The sequence below is a fragment of the Urtica dioica genome, chromosome 2 (genome assembly GCF_054948205.1).
Source record: "Urtica dioica subsp. dioica isolate 48M chromosome 2, U.dioica_male_clone48M_v1_H2, whole genome shotgun sequence".
Lineage (NCBI taxonomy): Eukaryota > Viridiplantae > Streptophyta > Magnoliopsida > Rosales > Urticaceae > Urtica > Urtica dioica.
The window spans coordinates 13,450,165-13,470,188 of NC_142757.1; the positions used below are offsets into that span (position 1 = coordinate 13,450,165).

At 38.7% G+C, this 20,024-nt stretch overlaps 2 protein-coding genes and 1 long non-coding RNA gene across 3 annotated transcripts; 2 read left to right on the plus strand and 1 right to left on the minus strand.

Moving 5' to 3' along the window:
• Window positions 1-89: 89 nt before the first annotated feature.
• LOC149404087 (uncharacterized) lies at window positions 90-1,416 on the minus strand. Its single transcript, XM_089607393.1, has 2 exons — window positions 1,313-1,416; window positions 90-474 (listed from the first exon to the last, which is right to left on the minus strand). The coding sequence occupies exons 1-2, from the start codon at window positions 1,414-1,416 to the stop codon at window positions 90-92; spliced, it is 489 nt and encodes a 162-aa protein (XP_089463519.1).
• Window positions 1,417-7,488: 6,072 nt separating this feature from the next.
• On the plus strand, window positions 7,489-8,169 carry LOC149404088 (uncharacterized). The gene is made up of 2 exons (XM_089607395.1): window positions 7,489-7,668; window positions 7,819-8,169. Exons 1-2 carry the CDS (start codon window positions 7,489-7,491, stop codon window positions 8,167-8,169), a joined length of 531 nt encoding a protein of 176 aa, XP_089463521.1.
• Window positions 8,170-19,124: 10,955 nt separating this feature from the next.
• LOC149404089 (uncharacterized) lies at window positions 19,125-20,024 on the plus strand. Its single transcript, XR_016295438.1, has 3 exons — window positions 19,125-19,296; window positions 19,440-19,763; window positions 19,875-20,024. It is a non-coding gene; the product is annotated as an uncharacterized LOC149404089 (long non-coding RNA).

Below are 20,024 nucleotides of genomic sequence, written 5' to 3' on the forward strand. Positions count from 1 at the left end.
AAACGAGTTTATCATCTATGAAAAGAGCCTAAGTTTCTAACCCTATGGTCTGCCATGTTGGCTTCCCTATAGATGTGAGACAACTTTACTCATGGAAAGTTAGAGAATAAACTAGATATATCAGACAAAATGGAATCAAACTCATTCTTGAAAGAAAATTTACTCTCCAAATCTTGCATCACCGTCTTAGCATCTGACTCCATAAAGTGGATAGGCAGAAACACGTCCAAAGCCCAAGATAAGCCGTAGCAGAGAGCGAGAGCTTCAGCTTCTTTGACCGTGAATTTGCCTAGGAGATTTTGAGCCAATGCAGCCATGACCAGTCCAGAAGAGTTGCGAATAACAGCTCCAACTCCAACAAAGTTAGAAGATTTTGGAATTGAGGTATCGACGTTGAGCTTGTAGAGGTCGCAACTTGGGGGTACCCATCTTGCTTGGGAGCGGTCCTGTTTGGGGTCAGGACCGCTTGGCAAGCTGTAAGATACCAAATTTTTTACAAGAAAAAAAAAAGTTTACAAAGGACGAAATTGAAATAAAAATGAGACAAATGCGTGAATTTGTGAATAAGTGGATAAGCCTTATCCTTGCCACGTCATAAGGGTTTGGAATATCCCTTGAGTGATGTTTATCACTTAGCCGAGCGAGAGAGAGGAGAAGAGAGCGAGAGAGCGAGACTGAGAAGGAGAGAGAGAGGACGCGCGACCACCAGCACCAGCTCGAGACCCCAGCCCCGGTGCGCGCGCCATCCAGCCGACCATCAAGCCTCGCCGCGCACGCGACCGCTGTGAGGGTTGAGCCGCCGCGAGCTAGAGAGGACGCCGGAGGGTTCAATTCCTCTAGAAACAAGATAACTCCAGATTGCTACGAGGATAGCAGCGAGCGTGGGAAATTACGTGGACTGAATTACGCGAAGTAAAGAAGGGACTCTTTTTGTTTGGAAGAGAAGGATTCGAGATTCGAAAGAATCGTATCCAGGTAAGTAGAAACATTTCAACTGTATCACAAAAACAATGTGTTGTGTGTTTCTTATGTGCTTGCATTTACATGATATGATATGTGATTGTTGCATTTATTGCATTTGCATTCATGTGCATCTCATCTAAAAATGAGAAAGAGTTTTGACGAGAAATGAGGTTTTTTTGAAAGAAGGATGTGTGTTGTGGGTCGTCCATGAAAGGTCGGCTAACTCCTAGGATCGGGGAGTTAGCAACAACTTCGCGGGATAGGATCGGTCTCACGAAGGCTCGGGTCATTTGAATAGTTCTGGGAACCTTATGACTTCGAGGAGCGAATCATATGTAGTACTGGGTACCTTATGGTCGCGTCGGACCATTTGAATAGTGTTGGCCACCTTATGGTTGCGACTCCGGGCTGTTTGTATAGTGCTGGGCACCTTACAGCTGCGGCGTTAGTCATACATGTATTTGAGAGAGACCTGAGTGAACTACTTACAACACACACCTTGCGCGCAATTAAGAAGAGATTTAAAGAGAGAAAAAGATGAGAAAACTTGCTTGGGTTTTAAAGTGAAAATCATATCATATGCATTGTTTCTGCTTATTGGGTGTTAGCTCATTCGTTTTTGTGATACAGGTGAGGGATGTGAATAAAAGATGTTTATACGGTAGCGGGTTGACTGGCGAGCGCTTCACGTAGACGAGACTTCGTATATGGGCTATTTTGACCTGATGGGCCTAATAAGAAATCGTTTTGAATAATGTTTTGTGAAAATGATTATGTTTTGTGAAGTCTGTCTAAGACCTAGAGGTCAAGTAGATTGTTTCTTTCACTATGTCGTTTATGCATGTAGACTTTAAGTCAATACGATGGTGTTGTGTGTAGATACGAAAGGTTTGTCATGACGTCGTGTCGTTTATGTTTTAAAAAAAAAATTCCACGTGTTTTCATTTAAATAAACGACTCGTCGGGGCGTGACAAAAGTTTGGTATCAGAGCACAGGTCAAAATAAATCGATTCTGTAGACTGTCCATATACGAGTACCATCGAATGGAGACGCGCCATCAACCATGTAAAGTTTTTATGAATCTTGTTTATAGTTTCTTACTCTTGTATTAGGCTGATAGCTTGAGTAAGTCTTTAACTCGGGTAACGATAGAAAATCTTCTCGTCTTTCCGTTTAAGACTTTGAGTTAAGATTATTAGGCAAGGTAGGTCTCGACTGAAGAACTATGATGAAAGATGGGGGAACATAGTCCTGGTAAAGGAGTAGAGACCTTCCCAGCTGATTGAGATCGTGTTAAGCGACTCGCTAAAATTGTGGAAAGTTATCTCGAGTGGGACTTGAGATGCGAGGCGGATGCTCGAGAACATCTATGACACTTGATGGCTTAGAGAAGGGTTGTAGAAGTTGAATCCTCCAATATTTGAAGGAGATATGTCGACCTGTTAGTGGCAGAAAATCAACTTCAAAGTTTTAAAAGCATGTTTGGCCATGCATGCGATATTCTTTCACGTGGCGTGATTTTCAAGATTGGTTACTACTTTAAGTTCCCATGAATGGCGACTAGATTCAAGTACGTGGATTTAGTTTAGCTGGTTACCAGTACGGGTAACTAGATTGTTTGACACTTAGTACGGAGGGTCAAACACTTGTTTAGGAGAGTCCGGTCTTCGGCTAGTTCCTAGTTACGAGGAGAGACTCAGTCCGACTGGTGCTAGTAAGGGTAGCCAGTCCGTCTGATTCTCAGTACGGAGAGTCAGATTGAAGAAGTCTGATTGGTTACCAGTACGGGTAGCCAATCCATTTAACTCTCAGTATGAGGGGGTTAAATGTTATGACTTGGGGACCGACCTCTTGACAAGTAAGCTAGATGGGACTTACGGTCGTACCACGCACACGAATAAGTAAGAAGGGTGTCAAGGAGATAAGGAAGGAATCATGGATCCAAGATTTTATAAGCATTAATACATGCTTATGATAGCGTCTCAGTCACATTAGCAGAGTTATATGGGAATTTGGTCGTGCTGAGCATGCATAACTATGATGTGATCTTAGGAATGGATTGGTTGTTTAAATGTTATGCCTCCATGGATTGTAAAAAGAAGATAGTGACGTCTAGTCCACCTAACCAGAAGGAGTTCTCGTTTATCGGGGACACTAATAAATTGAGGATGCCTCTGGTCTCAGCAATGAAGGCCCGTAGGCTGTTGGATGAGGGATGTGTGGGATTCCTAGCTAGTGTGGTAGACTCCGAAGCTAAACCACAGGTTGATCCAGCCGAGTAGAAGAATGACAGGGGAGGTGCGGCCTTAATCGTAACTCAAAAGCCATTAAGGATGGATATGCAGCGGTTTGAATTGGAAGTCGTTCATTAAGGGAATGTTGCAAGACTAATGGCTATGTCTTTGTAACCTAAGTTGCTAGAAAAGATTAAGCAGCGACAGTTTTCGGATCCTTATTTGGAAAAGATTCGCACTGAAGTGGACGCTCAGAAAAGAGCGGATTTCCAAGTGTCCTCGGATGGAGTAATAAGGTTCCACACAAGGCTTTGTGTTCCAGAGGACGATGATTTGAAGAATGATGTGGTGAAATTTGTCGAGCAATGCCTAACTTGTCAACGAATAAAGACGAAACATCAACGACCTGCCGGAACCTTGCAACCATTAAAGATTCCTCAGTGGAAGTGGGAGGAAATCACTATGGATTTCGTGGTTGGACTTCCGAAAACCAGGGAAGGACACGATGCTATATGGGTTATTGTCGATTGACTCACCTAATCAGCGCATTTTCTTTCTGTTCAGACAACGTACATGATGGATAAGTACGTTGAGTTGTACATCAAAGAGATAGTAAGGCTCTATGGCGTGCCGTCATCTATTATATCGAACCGAGATTCCAGATCTACATCGATGTTTTGGAGGAGTCTTCATAGAGCTTTAAGATCAAAGTTGTCTTTAGTACAGCTTTTCACCCACAGACGGACGGGCAATCAGAAAGGACTATCTAGACCCTAGAAGATATGCTGAGAGCGTGCGTAATGGACTTCCAGAAGTCGTGGAATACGTATATACCTCTGATAGAGTTTGCGTACAATAACAGTTACCATTCAATGATCAGCATGGAGCCGTATGAGGCTCTGTACGGAAGGAAGTGCAGATCTCCAGTCCATTGGGATGAAGTTGGAGAACAAAAGTTTCTTGGACCTGAGCTTGTACAGAAGACTAGGGAGGCTGTTGAAAGGATTCGAAGTAGAATGTTAACAGCTCAAAGTCGTCAAAAGAGTTATGCATATAAACGACGACGGAAACTTGAGTTCAGTATCGGAGACAAGGTATTTCTCAAAGTCTCACCCACGAAAGGTATCATGAGATTTGGGAAAAATGGAAAGTTGAGCCCAAGATTCATAGGTCCATTTGAGATTCTAGAAAGAATTGGAGAAGTTGTGTACATGTTAGCACCTTATCCAAACCTGTCAGGTATTCACAACGTGTTTCACGTTTCCATGCTAAAGAAGTATGTGTCAGACGCTTCTCACATGCTGGAGGAGGAACATGTTGATCTACAAGTGGATTTGAGTTATGAGGAACTCCCAGTTAAAATCCTCGATAAGAAGGAGAAGGCAATAAGGAATAAGACGATTCGGCTCGTGAAAGTGCTTTGGAGAAATCTTTCGAGTGAGGAAGCTACATGGGAATGAGAAGATGAGATGAAGCTCAAGTATCCCAGCCTATTTGAGGAATGAAATTTCGAGGACGAAATTTTTATAAGGAGGGAAGGATGTAAGATACCAACTTTTTGAAAAGAAAAAAAAAGTTTACAGAGGACGAAATTGAAATAAAAATGAGACAAATGGGTGAATTTGTGAATAAGTGGATAAGCCTTATCCTTGCCACGTCATAAGGGTTTGGAATATCCCTTAAGTGATGTTTATCACATAGCCGAATGAGGGAATCGGCAATCAGGAAAAAAAAAAAGAAAGAAGAAAGAAGAAGAAGAAGAAGAAGAAGAAGAAGAAGAAGAAGAAGAAGAAGAAGAAGAAGAAGAAGAAGAAGAAGAAGAAGAAGAAGAAGAAGAAGAAGAAGAAGAAGAGAGGGGCTGAGCGGCCGAGAGAGAGAAAGAGAGAGATCGAGCGAGAGAGAGGAGAAGAGAGCGAGAGAGCGAGACTGAGAAGGAGAGAGAGAGGACGCGCGACCACCAGCACCAGCCCGAGACCCCAGCCCCGGTGCGCGTGCCATCCAGCCGACCATCAAGCCTCGCCGCGCACGCGACCGCTGTGTGGGTTGAGCCGCCGCGAGCTAGAGAGGACGCCGGAGGGTTCAATTCCTCCAGAAACAAGATAACTCCAGATTGCTACGAGGATAGCAGCGAGCGTGGGAAATTACGTGGACTGAATTACGCGAAGTAAAGAAGGGACACTTTTTGTTTGGAAGAGAAGGATTCGAGATTCGAAAGAATCGTATCCAGGTAAGTAGAAACATTTCAACTGTATCACAAAAACAATGTGTTGTGTGTTTCTTATGTGCTTGCATTTACATGATATGATATGTGATTGTTGCATTTATTGCATTTGCATTCATGTGCATCTCATCTAAAAATGAGAAAGAGTTTTGACGAGAAATGAGGTTTTTTTGAAAGAAGGATGTGTGTTGTGGGTCGTCCATGAAAGGTCGGCTAACTCCTAGGATCGGGGAGTTAGCAACAACTTCGCGGGATAGGATCGGTCTCACGAAGGCTCGGGTCATTTGAATAGTTCTGGGAACCTTATGACTTCGAGGAGCGAATCATATATAGTACTGGGTACCTTATGGTCGCATCGGACCATTTGAATAGTGCTGGGCACCTTATGGTTGCGACTCCGGGCTGTTTGTATAGTGCTGGGCACCTTACAGCTACGGCGTTAGTCATACATGTATGTGAGAGAGACCTGAGTGAACTACTTACAACACACACCTTGCGCGCAATTAAGAAGAGATTTAAAGAGAGAAAAAGATGAGAAAACTTGCTTGGGTTTTAAAGTGAAAATCATATCATATGCATTGTTTCTGCTTATTGGGCGTTAGCTCATTCGTTTTTGTGATACAGGTGAGGGATGTGAATAAAAGATGTTTATACGGTAGCGGGTTGACTGGCGAGCGCTTCCACGTAGACGAGACTTCGTATATGGGCTATTTTGACCTGATGGGCCTAATAAGAAATCGTTTTGAATAATGTTTTGTGAAAATGATTATGTTTTGTGAAGTCTGTCTAAGACCTAGAGGTCAAGTAGATTGTTTCTTTCACTATGTCGTTTATGCATGTAGACTTTAAGTCAATACGATGGTGTTGTGTGTAGATACGAAAGGTTTGTCATGACGTCGTGTCGTTTATGTTTTAAAAAAAAAAATTTCCACGTGTTTTCATTTAAATAAACGACTCGTCAGTTTGGTATCAGAGCCCAGGTCAAAATAAATCGATTCTGTAGACTGTCCATATACGAGTACCGTCGAATGGAGACGCGCCATCAACCATGTAAAGTTTTTATGAATCTTGTTTATAGTTTCTTACTCTTGTATTAGGCTGATAGCTTGAGTAAGTCTTTAACTCGGGTAACGATAGAAAATCTTCTCGTCTTTCCGTTTAAGACTTTGAGTTAAGATTATTAGGCAAGGTAGGTCTCGACTGAAGAACTATGATGAAAGATGGGGGAACATAGTCCTGGTAAAGGAGTAGAGACCTTCCCAGCTGATTGAGATCGTGTTAAGCGACTCGCTAAAATTGTGGAAAGTTATCTCGAGTGGGACTTGAGATGCGAGGCGGATGCTCGAGAACATCTATGACACTTGATGGCTTAGAGAAGGGTTGTAGAAGTTGAATCCTCCAATATTTGAAGGAGATATGTCGACCTGTTAGTGGCAGAAAATCAACTTCAAAGTTTTAAAAGCATGTTTGGCCATGCATGCGATATTCTTTCACGTGGCGTGATTTTCAAGATTGGTTACTACTTTAAGTTCCCATGAATGGCGACTAGATTCAAGTACGTGGATTTAGTTTAGCTGGTTACCAGTACGGGTAACTAGATTGTTTGACACTTAGTACGGAGGGTCAAACACTTGTTTAGGAGAGTCCGGTCTTCGGCTAGTTCCTAGTTACGAGGAGAGACTCAGTCCGACTGGTGCTAGTAAGGGTAGCCAGTCCGTCTGATTCTCAGTACGGAGAGTCAGATTGAAGAAGTCTGATTGGTTACCAGTACGGGTAGCCAATCCATTTAACTCTCAGTATGAGGGGGTTAAATGTTATGACTTGGGGACCGACCTCTTGACAAGTAAGCTAGATGGGACTTACGGTCGTACCACGCACACGAATAAGTAAGAAGGGTGTCAAGGAGATAAGGAAGGAATCATGGATCCAAGATTTTATAAGCATTAATACATGCTTATGATAGCGTCTCAGTCACATTAGCAGAGTTATATGGGAATTTGGTCGTGCTGAGCATGCATAACTATGATGTGATCTTAGGAATGGATTGGTTGTTTAAATGTTATGCCTCCATGGATTGTAAAAAGAAGATAGTGACGTCTAGTCCACCTAACCAGAAGGAGTTCTCGTTTATCGGGGACACTAATAAATTGAGGATGCCTCTGGTCTCAGCAATGAAGGCCCGTAGGCTGTTGGATGAGGGATGTGTGGGATTCCTAGCTAGTGTGGTAGACTCCGAAGCTAAACCACAGGTTGATCCAGCCGAGTAGAAGAATGACAGGGGAGGTGCGGCCTTAATCGTAACTCAAAAGCCATTAAGGATGGATATGCAGCGGTTTGAATTGGAAGTCGTTCATGAAGGGAATGTTGCAAGACTAATGGCTATGTCTTTGTAACCTAAGTTGCTAGAAAAGATTAAGCAGCGACAGTTTTCGGATCCTTATTTGGAAAAGATTCGCACTGAAGTGGACGCTCAGAAAAGAGCGGATTTCCAAGTGTCCTCGGATGGAGTAATAAGGTTCCACACAAGGCTTTGTGTTCCAGAGGACGATGATTTGAAGAATGATGTGGTGAAATTTGTCGAGCAATGCCTAACTTGTCAACGAATAAAGACGAAACATCAACGACCTGCCGGAACCTTGCAACCATTAAAGATTCCTCAGTGGAAGTGGGAGGAAATCACTATGGATTTCGTGGTTGGACTTCCGAAAACCAGGGAAGGACACGATGCTATATGGGTTATTGTCGATTGACTCACCTAATCAGCGCATTTTCTTTCTGTTCAGACAACGTACATGATGGATAAGTACGTTGAGTTGTACATCAAAGAGATAGTAAGGCTCCATGGCGTGCCGTCATCTATTATATCGAACCGAGATTCCAGATCTACATCGATGTTTTGGAGGAGTCTTCATAGAGCTTTAAGATCAAAGTTGTCTTTAGTACAGCTTTTCAACCACAGACGGACGGGCAATCAGAAAGGACTATCTAGACCCTAGAAGATATGCTGAGAGCGTGCGTAATGGACTTCCAGAAGTCGTGGAATACGTATATACCTCTGATAGAGTTTGCGTACAATAACAGTTACCATTCAATGATCAGCATGGAGCCGTATGAGGCTCTGTACGGAAGGAAGTGCAGATCTCCAGTCCATTGGGATGAAGTTGGAGAACAAAAGTTTCTTGGACCTGAGCTTGTACAGAAGACTAGGGAGGCTGTTGAAAGGATTCGAAGTAGAATGTTAACAGCTCAAAGTCGTCAAAAGAGTTATGCATATAAACGACGACGGAAACTTGAGTTCAGTATCGGAGACAAGGTATTTCTCAAAGTCTCACCCACGAAAGGTATCATGAGATTTGGGAAAAATGGAAAGTTGAGCCCAAGATTCATAGGTCCATTTGAGATTCTAGAAAGAATTGGAGAAGTTGTGTACATGTTAGCACCTTATCCAAACCTGTCAGGTATTCACAACGTGTTTCACGTTTCCATGCTAAAGAAGTATGTGTCAGACGCTTCTCACATGCTGGAGGAGGAACATGTTGATCTACAAGTGGATTTGAGTTATGAGGAACTCCCAGTTAAAATCCTCGATAAGAAGGAGAAGGCAATAAGGAATAAGACGATTCGGCTCGTGAAAGTGCTTTGGAGAAATCTTTCGAGTGAGGAAGCTACGTGGGAATGAGAAGACGAGATGAAGCTCAAGTATCCCAGCCTATTTGAGGAATGAAATTTCGAGGACGAAATTTTTATAAGGAGGGAAGGATGTAAGATACCAACTTTTTGAAAAGAAAAAAAAAAGTTTACAAAGGACAAAATTGAAATAAAAATGAGACAAATGGGTGAATTTGTGAATAAGTGGATAAGCCTTATCCTTGCCACGTCATAAGGGTTTGGAATATCCCTTAAGTGATGTTTATCACATAGCCGAATGAGGGAATCAGCAATCAGGAAAAAAAAAGAAAGAAGAAAGAAGAAGAAGAAGAAGAAGAAGAAGAAGAAGAAGAAGAAGAAGAAGAAGAGAGGGGCTGAGTGGCCGAGAGAGAGAAAGAGAGAGATCGAGCGAGAGAGAGGAGAAGAGAGCGAGAGAGCGAGACTGAGAAGGAGAGAGAGAGGACGCGCGACCACCAGCACCAGCCCGAGACCCCAGCCCCGGTGCGCGTGCCATCCAGCCGACCATCAAGCCTCGCCGCGCACGCGACCGCTGTGAGGGTTGAGCCGCCGCGAGCTAGAGAGGACGCCGGAGGGTTCAATTCCTCCAGAAACAAGATAACTCCAGATTGCTACGAGGATAGCAGCGAGCGTGGGAAATTACGTGGACTGAATTACGCGAAGTAAAGAAGGGACTCTTTTTGTTTGGAAGAGAAGGATTCGAGATTCGAAAGAATCGTATCCAGGTAAGTAGAAACATTTCAACTGTATCACAAAAACAATGTGTTGTGTGTTTCTTATGTGCTTGCATTTACATGATATGATATGTGATTGTTGCATTTATTGCATTTGATTTCATGTGCATCTCATCTAAAAATGAGAAAGAGTTTTGACGAGAAATGAGGTTTTTTTGAAAGAAGGATGTGTGTTGTGGGTCGTCCATGAAAGGTCGGCTAACTCCTAGGATCGGGGAGTTAGCAACAACTTCGTGGGATAGGATCGGTCTCACGAAGGCTCGGGTCATTTGAATAGTTCTGGGAACCTTATGACTTCGAGGAGCGAATCATATATAGTACTGGGTACCTTATGGTCGCATCGGACCATTTGAATAGTGCTGGGCGCCTTATGGTTGCGACTCCGGGCTGTTTGTATAGTGCTGGGCACCTTACAGCTACGGCGTTAGTCATACATGTATGTGAGAGAGACCTGAGTGAACTACTTACAACACACACCTTGCGCGCAATTAAGAAGAGATTTAAAGAGAGAAAAAGATGAGAAAACTTGCTTGGGTTTTAAAGTGAAAATCATATCATATGCATTGTTTCTGCTTATTGGGCGTTAGCTCATTCGTTTTTGTGATACAGGTGAGGGATGTGAATAAAAGATGTTTATACGGTAGCGGGTTGACTGGCGAGCGCTTCCACGTAGACGAGACTTCGTATATGGGCTATTTTGACCTGATGGGCCTAATAAGAAATCATTTTGAATAATGTTTTGTGAAAATGATTATGTTTTGTGAAGTCTGTCTAAGACCTAGAGGTCAAGTAGATTGTCTCTTTCACTATGTCGTTTATGCATGTAGACTTTAAGTCAATACGATGGTGTTGTGTGTAGATACGAAAGGTTTGTCATGACGTCGTGTCGTTTATGTTTTAAAAAAAAAAATTTCCACGTGTTTTCATTTAAATAAACGACTCGTCGGGGCGTGACACAAGCTAACAGAAGATGAGCGTCTGGATTGGGCAGATTGAAATTCAAGAAGAAAATTTGACGTCCACGAAGTAATCTGGTAAGGGTCCTTCATAATGTTTTCAAAGATCCTATTATTCCTTGCATTTCAAATAGACCAGGAGATACAAAAGAACAAAGAGAAGTCTTTTTTATTAAGAGAAAAGTGGACCGAGTGTATGATGTCATCAAAGTTAAGATTATAAAGCGACTCGAAACTTAGCTTAATGGTAGAGGTCCTCCAAATTTCTTTTGCGAATTTGCAATGAATGAGAAATAAAACATGTCTCCTACTTTTATTGTAATATTGAAAACTAATTAATGAACTGATGGTTTTAATATTGAATTCAAAACATGACTCTTGTTGTTTTGCTTTCTGCTTAATAAATAAGTTTTGTCTGCACTCTGGGATAATATACGTTACCAAGGAAGAAGTAAAAAACAGATCATATAGCAACGAAAAAATTGCTTGTTGAAGAGGGCACTCTTATTTCCAGAAACACCATATCCAAGAAGTTCGATTAAAGAAGAGAGAACCTATGAAAGATATGCTAATATTATGATCTTCGTGAAGGAGGAAGCGACAATTCGCATTAAAATATATGTTATTTCCAAGTTTCAATCTCTATCCATAAAAAACACCGTAAAATAGAAAACGATATGAATTAATTAAAAAACATCTGCCAAAACAACCAGATATGACAGATTATATGCTTGTTTCCTCAAGAAAATAAGTATCTCGATACAAACCTGAATATATTGTCACATGTGTGATCATAATTGACTAAAAGAATTATTCGAAACTTTATTCTAATTTAGAATTGGGTGGTCTTAGATACCTAAAATATGCGGTGCTGTATTTGTGAATCCCTTAATCAGTGATATCTGAAGTTAAAATTATCGATATGTTACCAAATTTTTCCTTCTGTTTGACAATTAATCCTCCAGTCATCTACTTATAAGACCACGTTTGTGTTCCTTAATTAGTTGTACGTGATTTGTTCCCATGTATTGCATTAGATTCAATTGTGATGCATTTTAGGGACACGATAACACTATTCCATGATTTAGTAACTAAACCATTTATTTGTTAAGATTTCAGAGTAACAAAAAACCAGATAATGTGATCTTTTATATACTGACTTTTAATTTTGTGTACATATCCTCAAAACGTTCAGCAAAGGAGTTGGGGATATGTATAAAAACAAAGACATCGAAATTATATCATTAAACAGAATACACATTGGTTTCATGATAAAACTATTGAATTACAAGATTTAACTATGTACGAATAGAAGTGCTGATATGAAGTAAGAGAAGTTGGGGATACAAAGGATATTAAGAAGTAAAAAACGGGAAGCTAAGAGGATAAAAGTGGCTTAAGAACTGGGAAAATGATCTTAAATTTCCAAAGGCATGATTACGGTTTTGATTAGTGGCTTGATCCCATAGAAGCAGTTGAATCGGATGATTGTTTTGTTGATTTCTTGTTAGGAATTGGTGGATCTTTGTAGAGATATTCGAGGTCGTCTTGTTTTCCAGCATCAACCGGGTTTTTTATTGCAGTTTTTTCCATGATTGCTTTCCCTTTCCTAGTATAGTGAGCTGTTTCGTCGGAGTTATGAGTTCCATCTGTGGTTGTTTTCTGCGAGGCAAATTAGAGTAATAGTTAAAAAAAGAGGTAAAGACGTAAAGAAAAAATAAAATTCATATGGTAGATAGATGAAGGGATAAAATACCACAGATGTTGCCAATGTCATGGATTTGTAATGTTCATCATGGGATTTTGGAAGGCCAACATGGGTCAAAAGTGATGTGTTTATAGTAGTACACAGACTGGGGGAATGGTTTAAATATGATGACGTATTGCCAAAAATGGTGAGAAAATGTTGTTTGAGGGGATCCTCGGAAGTGTCAGGGGGTGGTATGGTGATTTTATTGAAAAGTGGGAGATCAGGTGATGTCCATCGTTGGACAAAAGGATATGGATTAGAGGAAGATAAAGTTGGGTTATTAAAGAAAGGGCGTTTTGATCCAATAGAGGAGTTTGGCAGGTAGAAAGGTAGATGTTTGCGTAACGATTCTCTAGTGGCTTTCAACCAGAATCCAAAGGGTAGGTTTAGGTCATGAGTCATTTTCTTGGTAATCCATATGATCAATGCATTTAGAGAGTATATGATCCAATTTTCCACAAAAGAAGCAGAAATCTGGTAATTGCTCATAACGAAAATCAATCCACAAATCTTGTCTTGAATGTTAGATAGTGATGGTCATACCTCTTTGGATAGGGTTACAAATGTCGAGTAGAACTCTTACACGTAGGAAGGTTGTTCCAAAGTTTAGTGAGTTGGGATCGAGATCAAGAAAGCCACCCAATTGGCTAGCAATGTAGCGAGCAACCGAAGTAGTTCTACTACTGATCGGCAGGTTGTAGAGTTGGACCAAAAAACGAGTGTAGATGTAATCTTCTTTAGATAGTGGAGAGAGATTTGTAGGGATGTCTATGATGAGTAGACTTTTGTCAAAATGCTAGGACGCTCCTCGTATAACTTTTTTCAACTATGCATCTTTTTCAAAATGAAACCAGAATATGTTATTTCCAAGAGGTTGTATGGAGAAATTTCCTCGTGGATTCCATGCCTTCGATAGTGCATCAAAGAGTCTATCAATTATGATTTTTTTCTGGGCTAAGATGTATACAACTAAATCATTGGTTAAGAGATCAAGATTTTGTACATCTTGATTTTTTGAGAGAATGTGATTGTGTTTTTCTCTATGAGACAATGAGTCTATTTGGCTGATGGTATTTGAAGGAGGCAACATGTTGGAAGTGATGATTGGGAGAGAGAGTTTTAGGTGTTAAGATTTTAAGAAGAGAATGTCTGGTATTTTTGGTGGAACAGGTTTTATAAGTAAAGAGGAGAGTGAGTGGTTGCCAAATACCAGCCACGATCTTGGAAAAAGAACTGCAGAGTGACTGTAAAAAACTGCAAATAGAAACTGCAAAAAACTGCCTAAAGAACTGGAAAATGAAACTGCAAAAAAACTGCCAAAAAAACTGCAAAAAGTAACCATTTAAAAAAAACATTATTCAGAAAGTAATCTGTAACGTAAGAAAGTTTTGTATATTTTTATCTACAAATGATTATATTTTTGAAAACTAACAGTAGTTTCTTAAAATAGAGAGAGAGAGAGAGAGAGTGAGTGAGAGAGAAGAATATCATATTGTTGAAGCTTTTCTGATTGCTTGTAAAAAAAAAAAACAAATATGAAGTGAAGCTCGGACTGCGTGAAAAAAAATTCCTTGAAAAATGATCAACTAGTCGGGAAAAAAACTAGTTATTACAGCACTAAGCCAAGCTAAGTTTCTTTATCAAGCAAACAGAGCAAAATATGGAAAATAATTAAAGTCAGGGGACAGGAAAAGGGAAAAGCATCTTTAAAAGACTTTATGTTTAATAACTCATTTGCAGTGTCACCGAGGAAAATATATCAGATTGACTTACATTAGAAAGAAATTAGATAATAAGAAATCTTTTTTCTGTCTGGTCATATTTAAACTGATGTGGAACAGGCATGTATACTGGGGGCCGTTGGCCATTTCCATTAGCCCATCACAATAACATTGGATTCCTATATTTTCTAATCAGAGACTAATTTAGAAAGCTCATGCTTTGCAACATATAAAACTATAGTAAAACAAAATGCACCTTAAAAGCTGACTTCACATTTCAAAGGAGTGTAAAAAAATGTACACTACACCAAATACAAAAAACAGGGACAACCTTGGGGGAAAACATGGGGCCACATGATCATGAATATTTCCAGGCTCTTCTTCTATCTAAAACATCCACAAGAGAGCACAGTATGATCAACTAAACTTTGAAACTTCAAGACAAAGAGGAGAATGAACAACATTGCGTGTATATAATATACACAACATCAACTTGAGAGAACTTATATAATTTTAGAATATGCAAAGACTAAATAGCGATATTTCTTGTGAAAACAAGATACATGTGCGCACATCAGCTGAACAAGCGAGAATTTATTTATTTATTTATTTATATTTTTTTAAAAAGATAAGGATATGGATTGGTGCGCAAATTCTATAAGACAATTAAAATTCAATTACTCAAAAACAGTTATTAAAATTGCATGCTCAAAACCCACATGTTAGAAAAAAAGGACGTATTGGATAAGAAGAAGATTTCATGGTCGTTCAATTTCTCTGTATTTACAGGGATGCTATTGATTAGTAGTCAAAATGGATAAAAATTTTCTATGTTTTATCTATTAACTACTGTTTTCCAGATTCAAAGAAATTGTTCACTATACAAAGAATATAAAGAATTTCAAAGCTGCCTTATACTATCTTTATGTTCTATTATTAGTGAACAAGATGAAAAACATCTTTGTGTTCTTTTTGTGTACTAACTTTGGAATTTGGAAAGCATATAAGATTGTTTTATTAGAAAATGGTTACAAGGAACCAAAAAAATTCCACAGAGGGGGACAAAAGGTTATAGAAATGAACCAAAGAAAGACACCGTTTGGCACAACTTTGTTTTTTTTTAAAGTGCTTTTAGTTTCTGTTTAAAAAAAAAACTGTTTTTTTTTTAAACTGACAGGTGTTTGGTAAACTATTTATAAAACAGTTGTTGCTGGTAACAAAAGCTGATTTAGCGTTTGGTATAATAAATATATTATGGTCAAAAGACTAAAATAGACATGGTCTTAAAAATTAAATAATGATTATTTATATGCTTATTTATATGCATATATATCAATTATAATTACAAACCAGAAAAATATGGATGACAAAAATTTATTTTATTTTTAATATAAAGTTTTTTTAATTATTGACAAAAATGTAAACTACAAATTTATCGTTTCTACTAAACTTGCAGCAATCTCATCTCTTAACTTGTCCATACTAATCGAAGAAGTCTGACAATCTTCATCTTGATCTTCAGTTGTGTCGTTTGCATCCCCCTCGTCATCGCCCTCTATCTCGTCGAATATTTCAAAATCCATCTCTTGTCTTGCATGCATTCGAATATAGTTATGCAGTGCCATAGTTGCGATAACTATTTTTACTTGATTTTTGAATGGATAACTCGGCATGACATTCAGGATTCTCCATCTTTTTTTCCACACTCCAAAGCTTCGCTCGATGACGCTTCTCAAAGAAGAATGCGCGCGATTGAAGATTTTTCTGCTTGTAGTAGGTTGAGTTCTTCTCGCACGAAAATGCTCCAGATGGTATATTTGACCTTTATACGGACCAAGATATCCAGGCAAATTAGGATAATCAGCGTCAACGTGATAATACTTTCCTGTGACATATCAAGTTGAATATAATGATTTAGTTTAAACTGTATACCAGAGAAAACTATAAAAAAAAAAATTACCTTTTGAAGGTTTTGGAAAGTTAATCTCAGTATCACGAAGAGCGGCAGAGAATACCCTTGAATCATGTGCACTACCTTCCCAACTAGCATACGCAAAAGTGAATTTCATATTGAAATCACATACAACCAGAACATTTTGAGTAGGAATCTTCTTTCTACCGATAAACGGTACTTGATCTGCTTGAGGTAAAGAAGCTGGAACGTGAACACCATCTATAGCACCAATGCAATCCTTTTAAAAAAAATATCTCAATTAATTTATCCAAAGTGTCGATGAAAATAAATCACAAAAATATGATTATAATACCTTAAAATGTGGCATATATCTTGGATCGTTTGCTATTTCTTTGGGAGTACTCTTAAATTTTGGATCAACAGGTTTTATGACATCGACTCCCATGAGACATAATATATCCAACGTCTCCGAAAAATATCGACTTATCGCCTCACCAGAATGTTGAAACATCTCTTGCACTAACCGGTTTCCTAGACCATGTCCCAGAATAATTAGAGTCATTCCTAAAATCTCCAATGCAGTCATGTGTCTTGAACCTTTGAATCCGTAACCTGTTTCCAAGTTATTGCACAAACTTATGAAAACCTCTTTTTCCATTCTGAACATTCTTTGGCACCGAATTCTGTTTCCCCTCAACAACCCTTGAAGGAAAATATGCCCCGTCTTTTTTAATCCATACAAGGAACTTTATGTATGTATGTATCATAATAAATTTGCATCAAATGAGCAGTTTTCCGTATAAGGACAATGCGTTCGTTATTTTCCTTTTTGGCAATAATTTCGAACTCATCATATGAAGTGATATCCCTTTGTTCCTGAAAACAGATATATAACCTTCCGTGTAAAAAATAGTAAGTAACCAGGGAATATAAATGAGACTAGTGTTCTCGTATTGTTTGATTATTATAGTAAAATAAAATAAAAAAACAACTGCAAAACAATGAATGTAGTTCTCGTATAAGAATGCTTATTAAATACGATTGATTAATATTCAAAAGCTCGAGTTGTTTGGAGCTCCTCCTAGAGTAGAGCCATGAACTAGATTATACTCATAATTGAGCCAACATAATTTAGTATGCGGATCTGGTATTGTTGCAAACATATCTCTCTTATCGCGACTCTTAAATAGTCCAGTCACAAAAAGCCACGTTGGATGTCCTACATGAATACCAGCCAGTGACAAAACAACTTCCATTACTTCAGCGATACTAGTACCAGGCACGTCTTTGCGTACTACGTATATTGTGTCGCTGCGCTCTTCCGTCGCCTTCATAGGACGCTCGATTTGAGAAGATAATTTAGCCGCTCCACTAACTTTGCTCCGTCCACCAGCCTTTTTAAACTTTGGAAAATTATTGATGTCTAGGGGATTTTTGCTGCTGTTATTAACACTCTTTTGAGGATTCGGCTGAGATACAGGATCCTCCGATTCATCACTTCTTTCTTCTAAGATGTCAGCACTAGGAAATGTCTCACTACCATCATAATGACGAGGGTTAGTTGTAGATGAAAATGCATACGCTCCAGTTGCAACTATATCCTTGAACATCGTATCCAGTTTATCTTCGAAATCGGGAGAAATGCCTTCTTTGTGAAATTTTCCGAATTTTTTATTCTCCTACAAAAAAGTGGTATCTTAGTTATAATATAAATTTTAAGTTTGTAAATTTATTTGATTTTCGATACAAACCTTTATTTTACTTCGCCACCACTCTTCACTTGCGTCAATGGTATTATTGTTACCATTCCATCCAAGGCCAGTTTCTTTTCCGATCAATTTCTTCCAGAGTTTCCATTCACCTTTCAGTAACTCCAGCTTATCTTTCAATTGAGATTTATCTTAACCCCTTTGTGTTTTCTCGGAAATATTTTTCACCATATTCTCCCATCCTACTTTGGTGAAGCTTGTTCCCGGTCGATTTCCAGCTTCAATCTCCGCAATACATACGTCGCATAAGATATCAACCGCATCATTATCCCATATTGCTTGTGGTCGAGATCGTGTATCTTGATTTTCAGTCATCTACAAATATAAATTTAATTCAAATAACTTTTTACTAGAACAATTAAATAATATTTAAAAAATGAATTATTTCTACTATATAACATATAAAAATACTAAATATTTACTTTTCAATGAGAGAATCAACAAATTTACTAATTTGATCGTTAAAATGTGTGTGGTCTTATCAAAGTATTATATGTCTTCGTTAAAAAAAAATGACATGCTTATTTATTTTTGTATGTTGGCCCAACTTATAAAGCGTTACAAAGTTCATATATGAAGTCGTTTTACTTTCTTTGACATGTATAATGAATGACTATTAAGTGTTCCCATGTTTGTAATATATGCAATGATATTAATTCATTGACACCACAATTTCCATACTTTGTAATTTGTTTTAGAAGGTGGTATAGGACTCGACACAATTTCCATACGTATTTGTATTTTTGATAATTTTATATATGACGTCAAAATTTATACCAATATATTATTTATATCTATATAATTATATTACTATGAAATTTATTTACATCAGCTTTCAAAATAACATATATCTACGCGTTAAAAATCAGTTACATTTCCTGTGAGGAAATTATTGAATTTTGACTAATATATAATAATACAATAATTTGGGATATAATTATACATATGAGTATATAGATATATGGATACTCTGGAGAAGTCAGTAGATTCTTTTTTCAATTTTCGTTTAAAGCAACAAGATTTTGTTGGCAATTAATAAATGCATTTAAGATGTTTCGATTAAAAAAATGCATTAAAGTTCATTCAGTGCTTCAAGCCACCAACTAAAGTAATGTATAATTAATAAACACATTTAAGAGTATTTGCACTTGATTTGAACCAACCGGATATACATGCACCGCTTATTTAACTCATTCACTGGTGAGGCATTACTCTTTAACCGAAGTTAATGTTTTCTCTTTCTCCACATTTCAAAACCCGTGACATTTTTTTGGATAGAGAGAGAGCGAGAGACTGAGCGTAGAACACCGGCCAGGAGCTGATTTTTTCTTCAAATCTCTTGTGGTCTATGTTGTTCTTCAAATCGGTGAGCTGATTTTTAAGTTGGGGGAGTTTGATTTTTAGGTTTTCTGGTTTAGGGGTTTTCTAGGTCTTCTGATTTTAGGGGTTTTGTTATTTTCTGGTTTGATTTAAAATCCTTCTCCTTCACGTCGTTGAACTCTTCCTCAGCCTCGTTGTTGCTGTCCCCAGCGTCGTCCAAGGCCAGCGTCGTCCAAGGCTGGGTCCACGTCGTCCTCGTCGTCGTCCGCCAGGTGGTTCCAGGCCTTGGTCTGGACTTTGGTGTAGTTCTCGGGGTCGTTGGCCTCCTTGCAGTGGACCAGCGCCAGAGCTCGGCGACGTGATTTCAAATCTGGGATTGTTTTTAGGGTTTTGATTTGTTTTTAGGGAGAACGCTAGCGATCGAAGACGTGGATCCACTTTCTCCAGCTCGCCGTGGACGAACGTCCGGGCTTACTCGATCAGGAACAGACGCCAATTGATACCGACAAATAGGTATGTTTTATATTTTCATACCGAGAAGTTTCCAGTGTATTGGCATTCTACTCAGATTATTTGGAAAAACAAAAAAATGAAATAGACTAACCTTGAATAAATTCTTTACAGTTTCTTCCCCAGCTTAATGTTCAGAGCGAATCCGTAAGTGCTTACAGGTTTTCATTTTTGTATTTGAAACTGTGTATTTTTGTGTATTTATGATAATCTGTTAATTTATTTATACAAATATTTTTGATAAAAATCTGTTGAGAAATTTAA

Excerpts from the sequence above, each read along its gene's own strand:
- LOC149404087 (XM_089607393.1), bottom strand. The coding sequence starts at position 1,416 with ATGACTAACGCCGCAGCTGTAAGGTGCCCAGCACTATACAAACAGCCC. Across the intron at positions 475-1,312 it reads TGGTCCGACGCGACCATAAG|CTTGCCAAGCGGTCCTGACC; the intron begins GTACCCAGTACT and ends GGTATCTTACAG.
- LOC149404088 (XM_089607395.1), top strand. The coding sequence starts at position 7,489 with ATGGATTGTAAAAAGAAGATAGTGACGTCTAGTCCACCTAACCAGAAG. Across the intron at positions 7,669-7,818 it reads ACTCCGAAGCTAAACCACAG|TTGCTAGAAAAGATTAAGCA; the intron begins GTTGATCCAGCC and ends TTGTAACCTAAG.